Raw genomic sequence first — 12,057 nt, 5'->3', positions numbered from 1 at the left:
TTGGAAAGCTATACTAATATGACATATATTGCATATTAAGGAAAAGACACATGCATGTTACGGATTAATGCCCTTAACTAATTAAAGTGAATGGATCAAAGGTTCAATTGGAAACATCTTGTAGTAAACCAGTGCAACAGTTATAAATGTGTAAAACTGCTACATTCTAACTACAGGGAGTGCAGAATTATTAGGCAAGTTGTATTTTTGAGGATTAATTTTATTATTGAACAACAACCATGTTCTCAATGAACCCAAAAAACTCATTAATATCAAAGCTGAATATTTTTGGAAGTAGTTTTTAGTTTGTTTTTAGTTTTAGCTATGTTAGGGGGATATCTGTGTGTGCAGGTGACTATTACTGTGCATAATTATTAGGCAACTTAACAAAAAAAAAATATATACCCATTTCAATTATTTATTATTACCAGTGAAACCAATATAACATCTCAACATTCACAAATATACATTTCTGACATTCAAAAACAAAACAAAAACAAATCACTGACCAATATAGCCACCTTTCTTTGCAAGGACACTCAAAAGCCTGCCATCCATGGATTCTGTCAGTGTTTTGATCTGTTCACCATCAACATTGCGTGCAGCAGCAACCACAGCCTCCCAGACACTGTTCAGAGAGGTGTACTGTTTTCCCTCCTTGTAAATCTCACATTTGATGATGGACCACAGGTTCTCAATGGGGTTCAGATCAGGTGAACAAGGAGGCCATGTCATTAGATTTCCTTCTTTTATACCCTTTCTTGCCAGCCACGCTGTGGAGTACTTGGACGCGTGTGATGGAGTATTGTCCTGCATGAAAATCATGTTTTTCTTGAAGGATGCAGACTTCTTCCTGTACCACTGCTTGAAGAAGGTGTCTTCCAGGAACTGGCAGTAGGACTGGGAGTTGAGCTTGACTCCATCCTCAACCCGAAAAGGCCCCACAAGCTCATCTTTGATGATACCAGCCCAAACCAGTACTCCACCTCCACCTTGCTGGCGTCTGAGTCGGACTGGAGCTCTCTGCCCTTTACCAATCCAGCCACGGGCCCATCCATCTGGCCCATCAAGACTCACTCTCATTTCATCAGTCCATAAAACCTTAGAAAAATCAGTCTTGAGATATTTATTGGCCCAGTCTTGATGTTTCAGCTTGTGTGTCTTGTTCAGTGGTGGTCGTCTTTCAGCCTTTCTTACCTTGGCCATGTCTCTGAGTATTGCACACCTTGTGCTTTTGGGCACTCCAGTGATGTTGCAGCTCTGAAATATGGCCAAACTGGTGGCAAGTGGCATCGTGGCAGCTGCACGCTTGACTTTTCTCAGTTCATGGGCAGTTATTTTTCGCCTTGGTTTTTCCACACGCTTCTTGCGACCCTGTTGACTATTTTGAATGAAACGCTTGATTGTTCGATGATCACGCTTCAGAAGCTTTGCAATTTTAAGAGTGCTGCATCCCTCTGCAAGATATCTCACTATTTTTGACTTTTCTGAGCCTGTCAAGTCCTTCTTTTGACCCATTTTGCCAAAGGAAAGGAAGTTGCCTAATAATTATGCACACCTGATATAGGGTGTTGATGTCATTAGACCACACCCCTTCTCATTACAGAGATGCACATCACCTAATATGCTTAATTAGTAGTAGGCTTTCGAGCCTATACAGCTTGGAGTAAGACAACATGCATAAAGAGGATGATGTGGTCAAAATACTCATTTGCCTAATAATTCTGCACTCCCTGTAGTTTTGAAAAAAACATTGATATTTTGATAGTAAAAATGCCCAAAATGAGATACCATGGTTCCATGAACCAATCACCGCCAACGTATAAGTTCACTTTCATAGATACTAGTGAATGCAGTGAATTTCAAATCCACATACTACTGTTTATTAAAAAAAATGAACAATGTAGCAGTAGTGTGAGTAGTGTTGCTATTGCCCAATTTTATCTTTATCGCACTTCATTTTTTCGACTCGTAATACCTCTTTTATTGGCATAGTAAAGCAGGGTGCAGAGAACCAAATCAGAATATTTGGATCCCAACTTGGTCTGCCGCAGAAGCCTTATTTTCGAACACAAGAAGTGCATTATATAATTGTGATTTTCCTGCACCATCATTTCATATTCTTATCACTTGATATTTTATTGCTTCTGATTTAAGATAGTCAGTGATTTTTTTTTTTCTTTCTTTCAGAAACTAAGCACACTTTTCTGAAGTCAATTATTTGATTTGTAGTTGTTCTGCTGCCCTTGATGTAAACAGATGTACGTTTTGTCCATCAGGGGTTACTATACCTAATGCTGACATGTGCTGGAGAAAAGAGGCAGAGTCAAAGTCTCCTTTGGTGGACCACAATAGTGAAGGAGAACAGAGAACTACGCCAAGCTTCGGTGTGTATCAAGGGCATCACTTTCTATATGACTTGAGTTATATTTTCAGGGCTTCCTTTCTGTTTTTTAGATTCTTACTGATCTCCTTCATCTGCCTTTTTTCTCATTCAACCTGTTCCTCAGTCCTGTCCATCTTACTGTGCAGGCGTGTGATGCCACTCAAAGCATTTGACTAGACCTTTTGTTGCTTTGTTGCTCAAATTTCCTTTTCCAGATTTTGAGAGTTTTTTGTTACATGTAAGTAACTTTAGGTTTTACTTATCAACAGGGCATGAAGTTATTTCATTCATCGTCAAAGATGAAGAAGAGACCAGTTCCTTAGGCCAGAGAGATGCTAAAAGCAGAGGAAGCATCAAGAGTGGAGTAGGTGAGGAAACTGTGCTGAAGGGATGAGTAAGGCATTTGAATGACCTCCACGTCTAGTCTTCAGGATTCAATACATCTTGACATTTTAAATAGTATTGGTGACTGCCAGATGAGCCAGACACAATTAGTTTATCGACTTCTTTGAACTGAGAGGATGTCCAGCTCCTTTTACTCAGAGTAGAAGGGGTTTCCTGTTTCAGATGTTTCCTCAGGCGCAGCACTTTCCCGTCATTGCTGACCCTGCCAATGTGGCACTTAAGATGTTGACGAATGCTTATCTGCTGGACTCTTAAAACAGAAGTAACTCTTTTAAATGCTCCTTGGATTTAGAGTTTTTTTTCTAGCATCTTCCTTAACTAATTCCATTATTCATAGTAGCTTTGAGCTGGGAGCAGAAATGATACTCAGACATAAAGGTGTAATCATCACATACAAGTTTAACTCCTTTGGAAAGCAAGACACAGCTGTCAGTGGTCTGCTAGATTGTGTCATTAATTTAGGTGTATTCTATGGTGCACAGTATTTTTCCTTTTGATGGCTAGAAGTATTGTGTTGTTCTAGCCAAGGTAGCTTCAGTGGTTTTTCAGTAGCATGACATATGATCAAAGCAGGTTTCTGGTCCTCACCTCTTGCCTTCCATCTGCGTGTGCAACTGGTTGCACGTTTCAGAGTTGAGAGAACCATTTACAGACCAATTCAGGGATGTTTGTTCAAGCTGCCAACTCTGTGTTTTTCTAATTGTTGCTTATCCTTTAAAGTGCAGGAAGTTAGTGGTGCCAAGAAATTATGTTAGTTACCATATCTTTCAACTGTTAGCTCTTTGGACCCCCAAGCTACCCCACTTCTTACCACCTTTCTGAGCTTTAATATCTGTTCACTTAAAAGCTGAAAAGAAAGAACTTCAGGGGAACTTGAGTGATTGTTCTTAGGGTGGCTCCGCACACAGCAACATACATTTCTGAATTCAAAATATGTAGGGCACAACAATATTTTTTCTTTTCCTCTTCCAAAGATAAACATACAAAGTGAGAAGAGGAGGGCAGTAGGGCTTTAAGTAGAGAGTTACCATGCAGATGCCATCGAATGTAGTGATTTTGTGATTTGCAAAAAATCTCGAAATGGGCAACTTCGTTAAAATCCAGTAATTTTTGTTTATAAAGGGCCCGCACAAATTGGAGTTTTTTTTTTAAAAGAGGTGTCCCTCTCATTTCTAGCTCTGTGCTGCCGCTCAGCCAGTAAGAGTGGGGTGAGCAAGAGGCTAGCAGGCAACAGAGGTGTTAATTACCTCTATCACCTGCCTTGAAGTACGTCTCCACGTCTCCTTTGTCCCCCCTTGCAATTAACCTGCAGGCCACACCTCGCTCCTGTGCCCCGGGATAGAGTAGTGGTTTCATATTGCGCTCTGTGGCACTAGGCTTCCTCCTGTTAAAGCAACACAAAAGGCACTGTGGTGCTGGAGACTCTGAGGTTACGGACTTTAACATAGAACTGTCTCCAGCAATGACAGAGCGCAAGCTGTGCAGTATTTTTGTGTAATCCACATTTTCTGCCTACCGCAAAATACCGCAAATTATAAGATTTCGAGCAGTCTGCTTTTTTTGTGCTACCAAAGCCACAAACTCCAATGTAGGGAAGGGTTCTGAATTTTTATCGAATAGCCTCCTGGGCTGTTCAGCTTTAATCAAGTGTTGAAAGTTATGATAAGCAACTTTTTCGCTAGTGATAAGATTTATGTTTTTGCTAGAAATATTTGAATTAGTAGACATTAAGAGCGGTCAGATTGGAATGAGTAGAGAAACTGCAAACCTTCTTCCTTCTTAGGACAAATGTCACAGTTTGAAATATTTTGACTCCCTTTTTATACGTTCTTAAAAAAAGAGCTATTTGATAGAGTAAATTGATTTTGAAAGATCTAGACCTTTTTCTTTTCACCTAGAAAAACTTGAGAAGAATACTGATTTCTTAGAACCATGGGTCTGATGTATTAAGTGATGGGTCACAAAAAGTAGTTGTAAGTTGCACGCTGTTGTCACTGGTCTCCTATTTTGTAATGTGATCTATGTACTAGCAGGTTGCGTCACAAAATCTCCTGTTGCAGGGTGTTGCATATTAACCTACCTAATGAATACTATTCAGACACGTTGCTATTTGTGACTTCCTGTGATTGGCTACAAGCACAGTGATCGTGGCTTACAAGAAACAGAAGAGCACCATGCTGTTCTTTCAATCTAAAATGGGAAACCTTTTTAAAGCAGCCTGTCCATTAAAGAAACCAATGCTGCTTCAGAATAAAAGTCTAATTTGGATATTCATCAGGAGGGAGAAGACAAGTGTTTGTAAGACTTTTGCCTGTTCCCCAGAGGTCACCCAATTGAATTCACTAAGGGGAACGTGTCTAAGACGATCACCTTCCCCCTGCAAATCAGTTACCACCTCATTTGAGGTGTCAGCAACTGTGAGTGGTTTGTGACTGCAGTTGCTTTTACAAAACATTGATTCATCTTGTAGCGATTCAGAATTAGGAGGAGAAGTCAGTTTTATGACTCTCCTAACTATGTTTCAGAATGGATTGCAAAACCCCATTTTTCAAGTTGGAAAGGTTTTTATGACTTGCAAAATGGGGCTGCCTCGCAAAATTGGTTTAGTTAATAGGAAAAAAGCATCTTACAGTCACAGAAACTCTTAATTTTCAAATAGCAGGATTTACAATTAGAAAATGGCTTCGTACATCAGGCCCCTAAGTTTGTAACACTACCATAATTCTGTAAAATCTCATCAAACAGAAAAAGCTTGATATTCATTACTTATGAATGTGTATGTCTTCATGAAAATAGACTACAGATCATATCTTAATATTTTCAGTGGATGTGCTTAAGCATTAGATTTGATCTGGAACAACTTCAATAAACATCATGATATAGGATGTGGGTACCTTGTCTTTACAGAAATTCTGTGACATGTACCTAACTAATGTCTAACGTCTCCTCATTTTCAGAGTGTGGTGAAAGTGTGAACAGGCAGCAAAAAGAGAGAAACTCCATTCGACATAGTGACAAAAGACCTGCCTACAAAGGTTCTGCAAGACCTTTCAACATTAAAGTACCATGGGTGTCTGAAAAGAAGAAATACCCCAGAAGCCAACTGTGGTCACAAAGCTTTTTGGAATTTAGAGGAGAGAAAACTGACTGCCAAACATCCATCAGTAATCCAGCACCTATCGACATGCATCATAGTAACCCTACTGTAGTGAGATCAGAGACATATGATGAGAGTCAGAGTATCCCTGAAAATGCTGCATTTCTTCCATGTCTTACAGAAACACCAATGGTCCACGAAACGTATACATGCATAGAATGTGGAAAACGCTTCCACAAAAAGGGGGAACTTATTAGACATTTTCGAACACACACAAGTGCCAGACCGTACGCATGTACTGAATGTAAGAAGAGCTTTTTTAAGAAGGGAGATTTTACCAGACACAGACGAACACATACCGGTGAAAAACCCTTTACATGTGCTGATTGTCACAAAAGCTTCAATCGAAAAGGCAACCTTGATCAACACAGAATATTAATACATTCTGGTGTGAGACCATTTAAGTGCTCAGAATGCGAGAAATGCTTCAGCCGACAATGTCATCTTACTAAGCACATGATGAAGCACAGAAAAACAAACACAATAACATTCCCTAATAACATGATGTAATGAGTGTATCCTGCAGTCCGCAGTCGTTTTCTAGAACAAAAAAAACTGATTAGACGTTTAAAAAAAAAACAATGAACATGTGCTTTGGTTAACTTCCAACAACATGTTCAACCCCATTGCAGAAAGGATTGTGACCCTTAGAATTTATTGCAAGTACAGGCCTTGTGTCATAAGTCTACAAACAAAGTTATGCAACCACAGGTTATATGTATTGGGCAACCTCCATAAACCTGCCGGTTCATATCTACCATCAGTAGTTGGTTATCGTAGCTTTAAGGAAAAGGAATGCAGCCATAGATCTACTTGTACAGTGCTGTGTATACAGATCTAGTGCTAAACAGCTGTGCATATGTGTTTAAAGTCATAGACCTACAAGTACATATCTTCCACCAAAGGCATAGAATTCTACAAACAAAGATCTACATGTAATAAACTATATGTAAAAATGTACAACCACAGGCATGCCTGTGAACATCTGCAGTCGCTTATCAATATGTAAAGCACCATAGAAAACATGCATTGGTCTAGCACGTTACTCCTTTGTGTAGAGGGGTTGCACCTCAGTCGACTCATTACAGGTCTTGAACCATAGGCATACACAAGGATACCATTATAGACCTACATGTACAGGTTTGAACCAGAGGTCTAAGCATACTGGTATAACGCCTAGGTCTGCCCATATAGCTCTAGCACCACATGACTACATGTGTAGTGCCAAAGCCATAGGCTTATATGTGGAGGGATACCATCAGAACAGAAAGAGGCTTTATAGTTGACTGTTGATTAGTTTCTACCATTGGCATCCTTCGAAAATGCTCAGACACCTTAGGTGCATCAGTAATATTCCAAACCCTTTATAAAAATTGAAGGAGTGAAAAGGCAACCGACCAGTTTTACTGAGTCAAGGCTGTGGCTTGTAAGGCACAATTCTGCAATAATACTGGTTAATGTTTACTTGAAGCTTTCTAAATATAAAATAGTTTTATTGATTGGAAAACAGTGAATGATACAATATGCACTGAAAGTTATTTTCATTAATTAGTAACAGCTATATGGTTTTGCCAAAAATGCAATGTAAGTTTTGTATATATAGTACTGTTCCAGGAATATTATTTTAAATAAAATGGATGTGATGAGCCACCTGTAGATTCTTTCATGCATCGAAACAAAGCCACACTTCCCCAGTTTAACAAGTAGCCTCAGGTTCTTTGGTGACACTAGTGTGATTTCATCTTCAGTGTACACATACAATTATGAAACAGTGTCTCCCATTCAGCCGTAGATAGTTTTATGTCTGGGTGCTGACACTTGGAACATATTACTTGATTTAGTGGTTATTTCCCAACCATTATTTCAGAAAGAGGTTCCAAATCGATCAAGCTTGACTGAATTTGCAATTTATTTTGTTGTATGTCAGCATTTGGAGCATAAAAATGTGCTTGTTGCCTGAATATTGACTACAAAAATATTTTAACAGTAAGTATATGCAGTTAAGTATTTACTTTTCTTAACTCCACATATACATATTTTAAGTTAGACTAGTAACTACTTACGTACATGTACTCATCTTTATGATAGTTTTTTATCAACCCTCTAGCTATGATATTTAATTACCACGAACCTTAATTAACACTGATAGTACTTTCTTAATTTATTAAACAAAAATAAATCTCAGTCATGTGATCCTGCACCAACAGTGTTGCAAATGCTTTCAATGACATACAGATATTAAAATCAAGGGGTATCTGAATTACATAATTTTTATTACAATCAATTAATTATGATCTGTATCAGAATACTTCCACACTCTAAGCACAAAATATTATCTCCCATTGCAACTGAGTATGGCCAATCCCCATTACAATGTCCACACTTTTGTTTTTCTTGTTCCTTAAGGTGGCTACAGTGCATTTCAACCTCACCTGAGAGGAAAACTTGATTATGGAGATCTTCATCAACACTAGTATCCTTGTTATGCAGCTGTATGTACTACTGATTTCTATGTTTTGCTCGGCGGAAAACCTGTGTGTCTTGGCTTCCTTTATGGAGCACAAAGTGCCTTTTTATGTATGTCTTTCATTCTTGCAGACATGGTCCATTTGCTTCTCTCATCAAACTATTTCAGATCTCTATCTACCACTCTAATCTTTAGTGACTTGTGGTCAGAATACACTTTAGTCCATGTTGAAGCTTTCCAATATAGTTACTAGGGAGCCTCCATAGCGATTGTTACATGTCTTTGACAGTGCCAACAACTTGCGACTTTGTGCAAGTTGATGAATAGAGAAAACGTAGGAGTCTGGTGTTCCATTAGAGTCATGTTAGGAGGCAGGTAAAAAAATGTGGTGGTGTTTCTCTTATGAGAGTGTTTCAAGCGGTAATTTATAGTCAACATTTCAGATATTTTTAACTTTAGTTTAAAGGCAAGAAAATTTACTACGAACCACCTGGTGGATAATAAGTGTTCCCCTTCTGCACCTCCTGCTCAGTCTCCACAGCATGATCTACACATATTAGCTGCGGGGCTGTGTTCAACCATGTGTGGTGCCGAGACCCCTATCCACCAGGTGTTTGCCACACTCGCTACAGCGTATATAGAAAACATGTCTACATTGATTCACTACGTACAAACGGTGCTAATAAGCATGGAGGCGCTCCATGGTTGCTACTGCCCAGCTGGAATGATGTTAAAAAATGTTTGTGCTTTAGAGGATGGCTTTTGAACCTGGTAAATGCATGTATGTTAACAGAATAGTACTTGCCATGGGGTAGGTGAGTGGCTGTATCATAGTTGTGACTCCACTGTATAAGTTCTTGTTGACAGTTTAGCCCTGCAAGTATCTCTGTTTTGTGCTAAAAATGAATAAGGAAATAGAAAAAAGGTAAGAGAAATGTGTATACAACACTGAAGTGAGTGGTTTTGTTGGCTGTTGTGCACTTTTCAAGTGCACACTGTGCTAATTATTGTATTAATGTGTTGCCATGAAAGTCCCTCATGTATTGCCGGCTTAGTACCCTTCCATTTTCTAGCCTGTCTTGTTTTTTCTGCCTGCCCATTGGCCTTGAATTTTGAGATTACAAGGTAAAACCCCAAAATAATTTTGTTGCTCTCCTACTAGAGCATGTTATTTTCTAAATTGTGTAAGACACTACATCTACCTCTCTACTAAATGAAAAATTACACATTTAAAAAAAATCATCAGTTATGCAAATGTATATAGAAACATATGCAATTATATCTCTTCAATCAATCTTCTGGGAGCTTTGATCATCCGACCCAATCTGGTTACTGAAAGCTGTAGACTGTCATCTTGAGGGTCAGAGATTATTAAAGATGGCAAGGAATCAGCAACATTCGCTGAGTTTTCAGAATCAGTCTTTCTTTCACCATCTCAGGTTGAAGACAGTAACAAAGGCCTGAATTGAGAAGAATATCTGGAAATAGACTTCCCAGGGTGCTGGGCAGTCACCATATGTCCTTGGGTAGACACCACTTGAAAAGGTTAAGCATTATAAGGAGCATCAGATTTTCATTTGTGTATCTGTCAAGCAATCACCACATCTCCTTTTCTGAATTAGAGAATTAGATGTCTTTTGCATGTCTCCTGTTGTCTGCTTAAATGTTCTTTTTCTGTTTGTTAACCAAGTCCCTTGTACGAATCATGTTTTCATTTTTATCTCTTATTGTGGTCCATTGGGGAAACTTCATTGTCATTGCTCTCCCCAGAATCAAAGTCACAAGACATTCAACCATGCTCGAATGAGGTGTCGAACAATAAGATCGTAAAGTAGAATTCAATACTATTTTCAAATTTAGCTTCTCAAGAGTTGCACACTGTACTGCTTTCTTTAGTGTACTCATAAAACGCTCAACAAGTCCATTGCCCTGTGGCTAGATAGGTGTGATCTTATGATGCTTCATGTTCAGATGCTCCAGAAATTCTTTACATTCTTTACTGTTGAAGGGAGGACCATTGCCAGACATTACAATGGCTGTTATGCCCCATGTTGCAAAGGTGCCATCAAGTTTTTCGATTACTCATTCATGAGTCATGGGTGAGAGATCTTCAACCAAAGGAATCCTTGAGTATTCATCTACAATCGCCATTAGATGATGCCCATTACCAAATGGACCAATAAATTGATTGCTAATTGATTGCTATTCTCTCCCAATAATGTTTAGGGAGTTCTGATATGTTCAGAGTATGTTGAGTAACTTTGGTTGACATACAGTTGCTTATGTGACAAGCCTTGAGATCCTTTTCAACTCTTTCGTCTAAGTCTGGAAACCAAACTCGATCTTGGAGCGCTCTCTTTGTGGCAACAATACTCCAATGTCCTTTGAGAGCCAATTCAGACATTTCTCGTCTCAGACTCTCCGGAATCAAGATCCTCGATCCTGGCAATATAACTACTTCCTGACTTTTGGACAATTCATCTTTGACATTTTTGTATTTTTTGATATTCACTATCATTACTGAGAGGCTGAATGTGTTTGTTCCATGGCTGATGTGTATTTATGTTTTTTACCTTCAGCAGGTCACTATCATGACTCGTTGCAGTGACAATCTGGGCTAACAATACAGCAGCGGGGGTTACTTGACTTAACAATGAAATTGATGTAGGCCTCAGTCGTTTTGAATGGAGTACTGTGACCTTGTGTGGGCACTCATGAAAAGTAGTCAGCAGGATTCCGATCCTTTCCTGAATGATACACAATTGTATAATTGTACTCTTGCAGTCTCAATCCCCATCTTTTAATTCGAGAAGGCACCTTGGCTTTTGGTTGTCAAAGATGGTGAGCAAAGCTTGATGACCCGTCACCAGCGTAAACGGCTTTCCATAGCGGGACACATGGAAATGTTCACAAGTCCATACTACAGCCAAACTTTCTTTCTCAGGTTCTATTTGAGACAAACTTCTACTAGCATAGGCCACAATATGACATCTAGAAGTTGGGCGTCCACCATGCTGTGCAAGTATAGCACCTAACCCGACTGGGCTACCTCGACCACAATCGCTGCATGAAGTTTTGGATCAAGATACACCATTTCTGTAGCATTTTCAATGGCATGTGTAATTCTCTTATAACTTTTCTCACATTCTGTTGAGCATTGAAACAAAACGTTTTTCTTCGACAGCTCTCGTAATGGAACACTAACAATGGCAAAGTCTTGTATGCACCTTGAAAGTAACTGGCCATTCCAAGAAAAGAACGTACCATTGAAACATCTTGTGGGGTGTTCAGCATTTTTTAAAGCATGTACTTTTGTAGAATCAGGTGTCATGACCCCATCAGAAAAAATATGGCCCAAAAAATAAAATTTTGTCTTATTGAACTCACACTGCATTCAAAGTCAAACCAGCATCACTGATTAATTGACATACTTGTGTGAGAGCTTTATCATGCTCCTTCTGTATAGCTCCAAAAACTAATGTCATTGCTGTAATTTAATGCACTAGCAGGTTGTATGACATGTCGAATGACATCTTAGAAAGGTTTTACAGCAGTTGACACACCAAAACTTAGACTTAAGTATCGAAACAAACCAACAGGTGAACAAAAAATGTTAATATACCCACAACTTTCTTCAAGTTC

At 39.0% G+C, this 12,057-nt stretch overlaps 1 protein-coding gene across 4 annotated transcripts in view; it reads left to right on the top strand.

Moving 5' to 3' along the window:
• Window positions 1-7,598, top strand: part of LOC138288371 (zinc finger protein 92 homolog) — an 84,162-nt gene extending 76,564 nt beyond the window's left edge. For 2 of the 4 annotated variants that reach the window (XM_069229932.1, XM_069229931.1), the window contains exons 7-9: window positions 2,280-2,387; window positions 2,656-2,754; window positions 5,749-7,598. In XM_069229932.1, the coding sequence (XP_069086033.1) occupies window positions 2,280-2,387; window positions 2,656-2,754; window positions 5,749-6,458 (917 nt within the window). In that variant the 3' untranslated portion in view covers window positions 6,459-7,598. The remainder of the gene's footprint in view (window positions 1-2,279; window positions 2,388-2,655; window positions 2,755-5,748) is intronic. The other 2 variants (XM_069229934.1, XM_069229935.1) reach the window with 2 other exon arrangements.
• The last annotated feature ends 4,459 nt before the right edge of the window (window positions 7,599-12,057 follow it).

Source organism: Pleurodeles waltl, chromosome 4_1 (genome assembly GCF_031143425.1).
Source record: "Pleurodeles waltl isolate 20211129_DDA chromosome 4_1, aPleWal1.hap1.20221129, whole genome shotgun sequence".
Taxonomy (NCBI): Eukaryota; Metazoa; Chordata; class Amphibia; order Caudata; family Salamandridae; genus Pleurodeles; species Pleurodeles waltl.
The sequence above is the reverse complement of the archived record's forward strand: the minus strand, read 5'-3'. Positions and strand labels throughout refer to the sequence as shown.